This window comes from Macaca mulatta, chromosome 11 (genome assembly GCF_049350105.2).
Source record: "Macaca mulatta isolate MMU2019108-1 chromosome 11, T2T-MMU8v2.0, whole genome shotgun sequence".
NCBI lineage: Eukaryota > Metazoa > Chordata > Mammalia > Primates > Cercopithecidae > Macaca > Macaca mulatta.
The window spans coordinates 57142432-57154649 of record NC_133416.1 but is presented as its reverse complement, the minus strand read 5'-3'; the positions used below and the strand labels follow the sequence as shown (position 1 = coordinate 57154649).

The 12218-nt window shown below is 54.7% G+C and overlaps 1 protein-coding gene across 4 annotated transcripts; it reads right to left on the bottom strand.

Annotated features, from left to right (window-relative positions):
* Positions 1-2803: 2803 nt before the first annotated feature.
* On the bottom strand, positions 2804-10742 carry AQP6 (aquaporin 6). Of its 4 annotated transcripts, XM_077954162.1 has the most exons (7): positions 10576-10742; positions 9490-9691; positions 7171-7475; positions 6489-7081; positions 5525-5683; positions 5181-5261; positions 2804-4486 (listed from the first exon to the last, which is right to left on the bottom strand). In XM_077954162.1, exons 4-7 carry the CDS (start codon positions 6888-6890, stop codon positions 4274-4276), a joined length of 855 nt encoding a protein of 284 aa, XP_077810288.1. In that variant the 5' UTR covers positions 6891-7081; positions 7171-7475; positions 9490-9691; positions 10576-10742; the 3' UTR covers positions 2804-4273. The 4 variants fall into 4 exon arrangements, with proteins under 4 accessions (XP_077810288.1, XP_015007172.1, XP_077810287.1 ...); XM_015151686.3 differs by lacking the exons at positions 9490-9691; positions 10576-10742 and adding an exon at positions 5024-5105; XM_077954161.1 differs by lacking the exons at positions 7171-7475; positions 9490-9691; positions 10576-10742 and having other exon boundaries at positions 2804-3678; positions 6489-7144.
* Between the last annotated feature and the right edge of the window lie 1476 nt (positions 10743-12218).

Here is a 12218-nt window from a genome sequence, read left to right as displayed (position 1 = left end):
AGATCTGACTGCACGTCAGGCATGGTGCGAAACACACACATATCTCATGTAGTTCTTCCAGCTCCCTTTTGACTGTACTCCATCCTCCAGATGAGGAAAGTGAGGCTCAGGATCCTTAAGTAACTTGCCCAAGTTCACACAGCTGCTAAGTGCCTGAGCCTATATTTAAACTCTGTTAACCCCTAGTCTACGTTTATGCAGTTTTGTTTTTTTTTTTTAACTTTGGTCTGCACAATCCTTTAGGTGAAAGTTATTTTCTTTCAATGTAAAAGCGCCCAGATCATGGTGTGACTCTGCTATTCCTTCAGTCCTAGGAGACCAAATGTGGCTCAGAGCCTGACCCCTTCCTGGCCTTTTCCCCCTTGCACAGTATGGCCCCAGATGAGGCCTGTCCTCTTTATATCTGGAGGTAGTAGGTTGAAGATGAGCAGTGGGGGTGGGAAGTGGAGAGGGGCTTCCCGCCAGCCAATCGGGACGCGACCGCCCAGACTCCCAGCGCAGCATCATCTGCTCCTGCTAAGACAATCATCAACATAAAAGGCTAATTGTATTAATCACCAAGGCACCCGGCCTGAGTCCCCCTCCCTTTTGGGAGAATTATGAATTGCAATTGCAGATGGCTCCACTGATTGAAGGCAGTGCTCAGCAGGGAGAAGGGTCAGATCAGATTACACACCATTAATTAAAAACTTCCGTGACAAACAGGAGGAAGGGAATGCACACCAAGGGCTGGCCTGGTTGGGTCTCTGTCCTCCCCACGTCCCCTGCCCCCACCCAGGCCCAGGGGCTATGCCAATGAAGCCTGCTTCCCCCAGCTGGAGCCACTGAGATTCAGCTCTCCAAAGGCCAGCCCTTCCCTCATTCAAACAGATGGCCTGCTGTCCTATTAAAGGGCTCCAGAGAAGGGGAAGCGAACCTTTGGTTACTTATTTCCACATCTAACCTTGGATGCTCTTCAGAGGCTAACCTAATTCCCCACTTCTCAGGAACCTTGTTTCCTCCTGCTCTGTCCTGACAGAGAACTGCTTTGAAGAACTGTTAGTGAAAATAGCCCCTTGACTTTCTCTTCAGGCAACCCCTCATATTTTGACCTGTAAGTTCCTGGGACAGACGTTGTGAAGCCTGCTCTGAAATTGTGGGTGGAACAGCAAATATCTGGCGATGCACCCTCTCCCCAGCCCAAACCTGGAAGCATAGGCTTCTCAGCTGCTGTCATACTGGCTTATCTGGAACTGTAACTCCTGAAATTTTCTCCTCTTGATCTATTACTGCCTCCCCTCCTCCCCAACTGCCCAGCCTTATTCATTCATCAAACTTATATTGAGCACCCAGTGTGTGCTTGGCTCTGGGGACAAAAAGCAGTGATCATTTGTCAAGGAGCTTAAGAGCCTACGGTAGGAGCTCCACACCCCCATCCCCTTCAACCCTCCAGTTCCTGTTTCCTTCCTTCCTGGGGCTGCAGCTTATATGAGCCCCCCAGGAGCTCTGTTTTGGAAGATTCTAAACTGGGAGTGGGGAGACCTTAAGTGTTTGTGCTCCTGAACTGGCTGACCTTGAGCAAGTCAATCATGTCCTCCGTGTACACATACGCTCTCATACATGCATACATACAGACGCCCAGCTCTCCCTGCTCATAAAAGGACATAGGCAGCCTTGGGCTCTGAGAGATTGTGAACACGGATGAGTGGGGCCCAGCTTGGAGAGATATGAGTAGCATCTGCATTGATATTACAGAATGCTGAGCACAGCTACGGGGGCCATGAGCACCAGGGATTCAGCTACTGCACTGGTCACAGGCTGGGCCTGTCACGCTGCCCTTGGAAGACTTAGGCAGCCTTTTCCCCATCCCCAGTCCCTCAGGAGATATCATTAAAAAGGATCTATCTTTTGTTTGTATTATAGTTTAATTTTTCATTTTAAATAATAGAGATGGAGTTTCGCTATGCCGCCCAGGATGGTCTCAAACTCCTGGCTTTAAGCAATCCTCCTGCTTGGGCCACCCAACGTGTTGGTGATTACAGGTGTGAGCCGCCACACCTGGCTGTTTTTAATTTTTTGTAGAGGCAGGGTTTTGCCATGTTGTCTAGGCTGGTCTCGAACTCCTGGCCTCAAGCAATCCTCCCACTTTGGCCTCCCAAAGTGTTAGGATTACAGGTGGGAGCCACTGCACCAGGCCAGGACCCATCTTTTTTTTTTTTTTTTTTTTTTTTGTGAGACAGAGTCTTGTTCTGTCACCAGGCTGGAGTGCAGCGGCATGATCTCGGCTCACTGAAACCTCTGCCTTCCAGGTTCAAGTGATTCCCCTGCCTCAGCCTCCCAAGTAGCTGGGACTACAGTCACGTGCCACCATGCCTGGCTAATTTTTTATATTTTAGTAGGGACAGGGTTTCACCATGTTGGCCAGGATGGTCTCTATCTCCTGACCTCGTGATCTCACCCCCCAGCCTCCCAAAGTGCTGGGATTACAGGAGTGAGCCACCGTGCCTGGCCGCCAGGCCCCCATCTTCTATATGAATTTGGCTGCTGCATCTTAGAGTACTGTGGTGATGGGCGTCATAGAGATAAGAACTGATTTTATTGGCTCGCCTCTTCATTCCAGGGCCCTCCCACAGCCCCTCACACCCACAAAGACCCAACCAAGGTCAGCAGACCCAGAGAAGAGGAGACAGGTCCTTGGTTAAGTAGATCCAATGATGTGAGAGAAAACCCAGTCTCTCTTCCCTCAGTCATCTTACTGTCTTTTCCCCTCCTCCCTCTCATTACCAACAGCAATTGTCTTCAAACCCAATAATTACAGTAACAGTAACAATCATCATCATTTATTGGGGTTGTTTTTCTAGCATTTTAACTTCCAAAAAGTATTTTCCAATTTCTTGATTTCACAGCAGTCCCTGGAGGAGGATTGTGTCCACTTTACAGCTGGAGAAGTCGAGATCCAGATAGGACCCCCAAGTTGTGGGCAGAATAAATCTATAGCAGCCTTTAAATATTAAACCAATTGAGACTTTGGTAGTCTTTCAGAGGCACTGAATCTCAAATCTCAGTTTCCTGGGTCCCTCCTGGATTCCTACCACCCTTAGGGCTTATTCAACAGCTTTTTGGGGATCCTGTAATGCTGACAGAGAGGCTGGAGATGGCTTCTTTGACCCAGGTCATGAGTCAATGGCTAGATGGGCACTTCCCTCTAAGGATTGTTCCTGCCTGAGAGTGGGCTGTGGGGTGGGAGCTGGGGCAAGCACCTGGGAGGAGGCTTCCCTGGGAAAGGCCTGCCTGGCTCAAACCTCCCTTCCTCTATCCCACCCCTCTACCAGCCTGAGAAAATGTTCTCTGTGTCAGCTGTTCTCAAGGGTGGGGCCCTCTCCAGAGCATTTGGAGGAGTGAGGAATAAACACCTATTGGGAGAAGACAGGCGCGATGGCTCACGCCTGTAATCCCAGCACTTCGGGAGGCCGAGGTGGGCAGATCGCCTGAGGTCAGGAGATCAAGACCAGCCTGCCAACATGGCGAAACCCCATGTCTACTAAAAATACAAAAAATTAGCTGGGCGTGGTGGCAGGCGCCTGTAATCCCAGCTACTTGGGAGGCTGAGGCAGGAGAATCCCTTGAACCCGGGAGGTAGAGGTTGCAGTGAGCCGAGATCACACCACTGTACTCCAGCCTGGGCAACAGATCAAGATTCTGTCTCAAAACAAACAAATAAAGATCTATTGGTAGAGCAGTCTCTGTCCTCAGGAAGCCCCCAGTCTGAAGGAGGAAATATAGCCCCCAAAATCACACCCAAGGGCAGAGAAATCCCCCCAGAAGCTCAGAGGCTGTCCCAGGGCCTGATTCCTCCAGAAGAGCCTGTCCCCTCAGGACCAAGGGTTTCCTGGGTGGGTACGAAGCTGGGGTTCCCTGAGGTCCCTATAGCTCCAATGTCTAAGCAGAGTGGCTGTCTGGGCTCCCATTCCTTTCTCCCCCAAGACTCGAGCATCTGGGGGTTCAGGACTCCCACAGGGTCCAATGGGTGAGAGGAGGGAAGGGCGGTCCTAAGTCCCCTGCCTTCCTCTGTTCTGTCCCACTGAGAGGCACGGAAGCCCTACGGAGAGGGAATGGGACAAATTCACTCCCAGATTCTACCTAGAAATGTAATGCCAGGGACAGGGCTTGTCCCCTCTGGCCCACCTGGTCAGGACAAGAGGTCAAGCCTCCCCCTCCCACCACCCCCAGGGAGAACCTCCATGCAGGCCCTGCAAGGCAGGAAGCCCAAGGGCGCAGCCAGGCCTCGGCTGTTTCACACACTCTCCATCTCCACGGCTCCCGAACTGGGTTGGGATTCCTTCTTCGGGGGTTCCGCCCCTGCCCCTGTCCCTGTCCCTGTCCCCACCTCTGCAGTGCCTGTGAGGATAGCCAGCCGCTGGGCCAGGGTCTTGGTGTCGGGGAACAGGATGAAGTTGTAGATTAGTGAGGCCAGGAGGGCTCCCATCAGGGGCCCCACCCAGAAGACCTGAGGAGAAGGATGTCGTCACCCCACCCAGGAACTATCAGGACCACAGGGTGGCTCTGGGACCGCTGCCTGCTTCCCTAGTGCCAACTTGATCTCCCAGGTCTCCCTCAACTGTCTGTAAGGTGCTAAATTTGAGAACCACAAGTCATGCTTCCCAAGCCCACAACGTAAGGGGACCTTGCCCCTTGCTCTCCCTGCCCTCCCTGGGGCTGAGCCCAGGCTCTGCAGCCATGGCTGGGGCCTGGGGCCAGTCTCCTTACCCACCCCCACCTCTTTCCTCTCGCTTCCCCCATTTTAGCCATGAGTCCTGGCTATTGCTGTTTCTGTCTCTGCTGGTGTGTGTCTATTTCTGTTTGTCTTTATCTTTATCCAAGTTTGAAAATTGGTCCAGCTGGAGAAAGTGAATAAGGAAACAGCCAGGACTTAAAAGTCTGGGCCAAGGCTGCAGCTCCTGCCCTGGCCCATTTCTTGCCAGTCTACTGGGTATCCCGGGCGACTGAAGCTGAAAAGAATGGAAGTCCCAGCCAGGACACTCACCCTGGCCTTCTGAGCTTAGGGAAGGCTGCACTTCAGGCTCAGAAAGGTCTGGGGCCCCCATCACCCCGTCTGTGTGGACCTGCTGCGAGTGAAAACCACCATCTATCGCCAGCTAAGGCTCTCTCCCTTCCCCAGGGCTGCTGGCAGAGGGGCTCACCCAGTGGACTGTGAACTTCCCAATGATGACAGCAGGGCCGAAGGAGCGGGCCGGGTTCATGGAGCAGCCAGTGAAGTGGATCTGGGGAGCAAGTACAGGGTCAGGGTGGGAGAAGGTTTAAGGCAGGCCTGAGAGGGGACCATTTCTCAGTCCTGGTTCAGAGCCTTAGCCGCAGCCACAGCCTCTGTAGTGCCACATCCTGGGCCTAGAGTGCAGGGGGTACCACTTTGGCTCCAAGGCACGAGGGGCTCATGGAGGGACACTGCCTAGCCTTCAGGGCTCCACAGTTTCCCCAGGGACGGACCCGGTATGTGCATGTGCACAGTGTCCCCTCTGCTCCTTACCCCAATGAGGTGGCCCAGTGCCACAGAGATCCCAATCATGGTGGCCGGGGAGCCCGATGTCTGACGGCTGTCAGTGGAAGCGAAGACACAGAGCACCAGCTGCAGGGTCAGAAGCAGCTCCACTGCCACCGCCTGGCCAGTTGAAACACTGTTCCGGACCTGGGCAGAGGGAGTTACTCTGGACCAGACGTGGGCTCTGCCCACGGACAGGCAGAGAAACCCCTGCCACTGGGCCTGGTCTCCTCAGCTGGAAGTGGGTGACACCTCACTGCTGCCCAGCTTCAGGACTTCAGGAGGTCTGTGCAGAGGACTCCATATCTGCTGTGGACCCTTGCTCCCTGTAGAAGTGAGTGGCACTCCTCCCACCCCACCAGTGGGTTGGTTGGGGCCAGTGGTTCAGGAGGCTTGCTTGAGAGCAGACTGGCAGCAGGTGTGGAAGGAGATTTGAGGGAAGAAGGTGGAACACAGATGGTTAGGAAATGGGGAAGGGGGGAGTGAGGCAGGCCTTGAGGTGGAGGGAAGAACTTGGGAGCAATTGGAGAGCAGAGGACGTGGGTGGAGTCTGGGAGAAAAATGAAGTCCTCTCTCCCCCCGAAAGTCCTCCCCAAAGTCAAGGCGAAGATGCAGAAAGCTTATTTTGCTTTCTCTCAGGCTTTCTCTCTGCCCACAGTCCCCACACTCCCTTGGCCGCGTCTACCCTTAAATGCCTGGTCCTTCTATTCCTTCTCCTTTATGTGGCTTCTTCCTTCTCCACCTGTTCTTCGTGCCACTATCCCATTTCTATTCTGCCTAGACTGAGGTCAAAGTGTCAGTCCTCTGGGTCCTGGGGCCCAGCCTGGGGGGACGTGGAGCCTGCAGCTGACTTGTTTCCTCCTCTGCTCCCTCGCCTCTGTCCTGCCTCCGCCTGCACCACCTGTGCACATTCCCACCTCCTGGCCCTCCAGGTGCCCCTCCCTGCACCTACCACGTTGATCCCAAGGGTCTCTCGGATGTCTCCCGGCATGACTCCATAAAGCAGAGCAGCCCCCACCGTGGCCCCCACCAGCTGGGCAGCCACATAGGCCACAGCACGGGGCAGAGAGATGTGGGAGCCTACGAGGAAGGCCAGCGTCACGGCGGGGTTGGCGTGGGCCCCGCTGGCCTTCCAGGTGACCTGCACAGCCATGGCGGTGACCAGGTTGAAGGTGATGGCAATCTGCAGCACGGAGGGAAGTGCTGTGGGCCAGCGCATGACGGAGCCCACACCAAAGAATACATACAGCCCCGTGGCCAGGAACTCTGCAAACAGCGCCCTGCTGATGGCTTTCCAAAGCCTGCATGCCAACACGTTGGCCCAGCCACATCCCCCTGGATCCACTGCATCCATATCCTGGTGCCTTGGCTGTTCCTTGCTTTGCTCTGAGGCCTCTTGTCTCTTCCTCTGGTCTCTGATCTCCTTTGTCTCTTCTGGTCTTCTGTCTCTGGCTGACCTTGGCTTTTGCTCTCTGTGGAGGCTTCTGTGACCCCCACCTGCAGCTCCTCCACCACGCTCTTGTCCCCAGGAATGGGCTGGTCAGACTGGCAGGGAGCAGATGGATGGGGTTATGCGTGTGTAGAGGGGTGGAATGAGGGGTGTTGCTCATATGCCTGCTCCAGCCTGCGCTTACCTGATGGCGTGGGATGTGGGGGCTGTCTCTGGGCACTGAGCTAGAACCTCCTAGGACGATTTCCAGGGCAGGTTGGGCCTGACTCGTGTTGTAGACAGTCCAGGGTCTGGCCTGAGGGTCGCAGGTTCAGGGCAGCGGGGGTCATGGGATTTCAGACTGTTTATGTTCCAATGCCAGCTTAGATACAGCAAGATCACTCAGATCCCCGGCCTGCTTCAGGGGGTCCTGTGCATTCCCAGGTCCTGTTCGTCTGGCCCCCTCCATATCTAGGCTTTGCTTCCAAATGGGCTGACACCACACCATGCCTGTAAACCCAGAAAGTAAATCCTCTCCTCCACTCCCACCTATACCCGCACTCACAGAATGCAAATGTGAATAGAGTCCACTTTACCAAGGACACTGTGGACACTGCGGCCTGTGGGGTTGCAGAGGGGCAGGTGGAGAAGGGGTTTATTCCACAGCGACTCAAACCACATCAGATCACAAGGCCATGGGCACCTCTGCTGTCCACCGGTGGGAATTTCCACTGGCCCTTCACTCACTTCCTCCTGCCTCCCTGTCCTCCCCCGGCGCTCCCCTCCCTTCTCAGCCCCTCCCTCTCTGCTCTCCTCCTCTCAGGAGCCAAACAGATTTTACTCCTTTCTCACACAAGGCAGCTTAACCATTTTTTTGTGGCTACACTGGCCCTACGGTCACCCATGCCCTAGGCTTTCCCCTTTTAACCCTAGCAGATAGCAAGGTATTTTCTCAAACAAAAGTGTTCTTCCCTAAGAAGAGTCTGCCAAGCTACTGAAATAACAGTCTTCCCCTCTTAACCACAGCTGGGTGTCCTGACCTCATCCCTGGCATATCTACCTGCCCACAGATGTACCCTGGTTGTTCTCAGGCTCCTCAAATGCAGCCTGTCTTCAGATGTGATCTTCCTGTCTCCTGGTACCCCCACCCTCAACCCCCATGTTCTCCTCTTGTTTTCTCCAGCTCAGCTGGTGGCATCTGGGAAGCATCCTTGACCCTTTTCTCCCTCCTTCCCCCATCCAGGAAAAGCATCAAGTCCTGTTGATTTTGAATCCTAAATATCTCCTGACTGTGCCCTCTTTTTGCCACTCCTGCCGCCCTGCAGCCTTTAACCAGTCTCTCTGTCTGCTCCCTTGCTCCGTTCCAATCAATTTTCCATACTGCAGCCCAAGTGCTAAAATGCAAATCTGATCATGCTGCTCCCCTGCTAAAATCCTTTCCAAGCCTCCCATCCCTTTGGAAGCTCTGTGCCTGCCTTCAGGGACCCTGCAGCTCTACCTCACCTCTCCCCATTCCGTTACCCTCTGGTTTCACCAAATGCACACTCTTGCTGGCCTCTGATTGGAGAAAGCTCTCTCCTCTTCTTGGAGATCCCTTGCACTCCCTTTGCTTGGGTAACTCCCATCCCAAAGGTTTAGCTTTGACATCGCTTGCTCCTTTCCTGGGTGGGGACCCTTCTGCGTGCTCCCACCACACCTAAGCATTCTCCTACACTGCAGTCACCACAGGGTGCTGTCATGGTGTGAATGTGTCTCCCCAGTGAGGCAAGGCAGGAAGTTCTTTGCGGGGCAGGAACCAAGTTTTGTTCACCCCTGAATGTAGTGTCTTGCACAGAGATTGGCATAGTAAATGCCCAAGAAATATTTGTTGAATGAATGAATAAATGAATGAACAAAACTTCTTGACTTCCCAGGGCAGATGACTATGTCTGCTCCATTTCAGCCTCATACTCATACCTTCCCCCACCGGGGACTGATCCCTCTGATATCGTCCAGAGAAACATCTCAACTCTGGACCACAGGCTCTGTTCCTCCCCAATCCCTGTCTGAGTCCCAGTAACATCCCTCACCCATTCCCTTCTGTTCTCCCTGCTGTCTCGACTTCACCCTGTCCTCTCCAGGGAACTCCTGGGCATCTCACCCTGAGCAGGCTCTTGCCAGCACCCCATGGTCCTGGCTCCCTGTCCTCTCCACCCCGTCCCTGCTGCGTGTCTCTGTTCTCACCCTCTTCCATGCCTTTCTGTCCTCCATCTGCGCTGCTGAGCACTGCTGGAGAAACTCGCCCAGCCGTGCGGACTGCTGCCATGACAAGTTCATGGTCTCTGGCCCCAGTAGGGATTGCAGCTCTGCTCAGCAATCCTTCCACAGCTCTCCCCCCATTCTTTAAACCTCCCCTACTCTCTTCAAGTACTCGGCTCACTCTGGCTTTCTCTCAGCAGAGCACCCACCCTTGCCTCCCACCCTACCTAGAAAGCCAAGCTACCAGGCCAGACTTCTTCCCATCCTCCCTCCCAGTCAAACTCACCTGCAGCCACCCCGTGTCCTTGCCAGCTGCCCTGTGGCCTTGAAGTAGAGGCAGCCCTTCTCTGGTGTACAATTTGGGGTCGGGGGACCCTCCTTGGACTTCTGGCTCCCTTTGAGTGACTGGGACCCTCTCTTGGCCATTCCCAGTCTCACCTGTGGCTTTCAGGCTTCCCCTTCTCTTGACTTCTTCCCTATAAATGTGCCTGCGTAGTCGCGGAGCAGTGGAAGGTCATGGTTTGGAGTCAAGGTTCCAGTCACATATCAACTGCACAACAGCTCCCAGCCCCCGGCTACTGAAACCGCTCTGGCAAAGGCCAGCATGATTTCCTCTCCAGCCCACTGTGGCTGCCGTCCATCTCCTTCCTGACGCCTTTTTCCCTGCCTTTGAGGCACATCTCCTGGCTGTCCTCCCACCTGTGTGAGGGCATCTCTGCCTCCATGGCTGGCTCCTCTTCTGCTGATCCTTAGGCCCAGGCCTTGTCTACTCCTGGCCAATGGCCCCTCACTCCTGATGAATGTGCCTGGGCAGCCCTGTTCCCACCTGTGACTTCCACACCCTGCAGATACTGTCGACTCTCAACACTGCCTCTGGCCCAGATCTTTCTCCTGAACTCCAGACCCACTCACCTCTCACTGGACCCTCCGGCCTGCTTCTGCTCACCCCACTGTCACTCAGTTGCCCAGGCCAGAACACAGGAATCATCCGATGCTTCCCCTTCCCCCAGCCCGCAGCAAACAGGTTCCTGGTACCAGGTTCCTGGTAGCTCTTTCTCACATTTGACACCTCTTTCCATCCCCACTTGCCACTGGCCCAGTGCAGCCCTTATCATCTCTCCAGGATGACTGCATTAACCTCCTTCCTGAGCTCTCAGACTACACTACATATCTGTGCCCTTCCACACCACTCTCCTTTCCACTCACTGTCAGAGAGATCCTTCCAAAATGCAAAGCTCATCACGTTACTCCTCTGCTCAAAAGCTTTCAATGGCTCCCCATTGCCTCAGAATCAGGTCTGAATACCCATGTTTAACATGCAAGGAAGCCTCCCCTCCCACGGCCCACCCTGCACCCTTTACTCCAAACAGACCAGACATAGTTCCCCAGAACGAGCCCTTTGCTATGGAGTTTGGATGCCTCTCCTTTTTGTCTCTCAAGACTTTGCTCAAGTACAGTTCTTCTGTGAAGCCTGCCCTGATTTCCCTCTCCAGCAGAATCAGGGCAAGCTTCTTAGAGAAGCAGGACTTGAGCAAAGCCAGGGGCTGTTGTAGCCTCTGCCTCCTCAATGCCTCCACTGTTCCAGCAGACTTCCATCCCTGGCTGGCATAGAGGAGTCATTCAATAAACGTTCAGGGGATGACAGGGCATGGCTGTGGGGGCAGTGTGGGCACTGTTCCTCCCTGGCACGGAAGGTTCCCTGGCTGGGGGCTGTCCCAGGGTAGTTCAAGGGCACTTGTCTGCTTCCCTCACCTCAAGCAGGGCCAGTAGAGGGCTTGGTGGACAGGCACTTACCAGTCCTTTCATCTGACCTAGCCTCAGTTTCTGCCCTTGTTAAATGGGCGCCAAGTGGCAGTAACGCTGACCTGAGAGCTGCTGATGAGGCCAGTGAAAGGACTGTGAACACTGCCATGTTTATTGCACCCTAAGCAGTTGCTTAACCTCAAGATCCTCATTTATACAATGGGGATGATGCTAATAATGCCCTCCTCCCTGTGTGTAGTTAGGAGTAAATGTGCTGATACCTAGGAGAGGGCCTCTGAGTCAGAAAATGTGAATGATTAGGATTGTAACTTCCCCGCTCCCTGCTGTGAGATAGCTGTGGGGATGGGGCTGCAAGGCCGCTCCAAGACAGGCACCTCAGCACCTGCCCTGGGCCCTGGAGCCTGAAAGCGCTAAGTGCAGCAGCAGCCCTTGTCCCCAGCTAGCCTGGGGCTGAGTCTCATGACCTCTGCCGGGCCTGGGACAAGGTCCTTTACCTCCTGAGGCCAGGTGGGCATTGACCAGGGCTTGCTCCAGGCCTGGCTTCCTGTCCTAGACAGCACCTGCCCAGACCCAGCCAGCACTGGGCTCTAGTGCCAAGCTTTAAGCTCACTCATGCTCAAAAACCTTTTGCCGAGGTTCCATATCTGGCTGCCTGGGGCTGCCTGTCAATGCAGCTCTGACTGAGGTCCTACCAGAGATTGGGGAAAGTAAGGGGGGTGAAGGGGAGGGGAAGGAAGAAGGTACCGGGAGAGAAAAGGAGGGAGAACACAAACTGATGGGGAGGGAATTCAAGGTGGCTTCCCGTGCCTCATCTCACTGATCCCCACAAAACCTGGAAAGGTCAGGAGGTCTGATGTCCTCATTCACACGTGACGGAGGAGGAAGCTGAGGCCAAGAGGAGCGGAGAGACCTGGTCCTCCCAGTCGTCCTTCCTCCTGTCCACCCATCTCAACAACCAGCCCCCTCTGTCCGCTCTCCACCTCTCCTCCGGGTCCTCTTCCATCTCTCCCCATATCACCTTGTTCACCTCCCAGCTGGTGAGAACTGCTAGCCCCTGGGGAGAGGAATAGGGGGAGAAAAGGGAAGGGAGCCTCCCACAGGAGAATCCAGACTCTCCCCAGGTTCCGTCTTTAGGTGCAGCAGAGGTGACGGGGCCTGTGTGTGCTTGTGTTGGACGGCGCGCAGGTGTGCCTCTGAGAACTGGTGGAGCCAGGCTCATAGGTGTGGGCCTGCGGTGGCCCTGTGAGCGAA

Excerpts from the sequence above, each read along its gene's own strand:
- AQP6 (XM_015151686.3), bottom strand. The coding sequence starts at position 6,890 with ATGGATGCAGTGGATCCAGGGGGATGTGGCTGGGCCAACGTGTTGGCA. Across the intron at positions 5,262-5,524 it reads CACTGGGCCACCTCATTGGG|ATCCACTTCACTGGCTGCTC; the intron begins GTAAGGAGCAGA and ends CTTGCTCCCCAG. Across the intron at positions 5,106-5,180 it reads GGAAGTTCACAGTCCACTGG|CAGGTCCACACAGACGGGGT; the intron begins GTGAGCCCCTCT and ends TTTCACTCGCAG.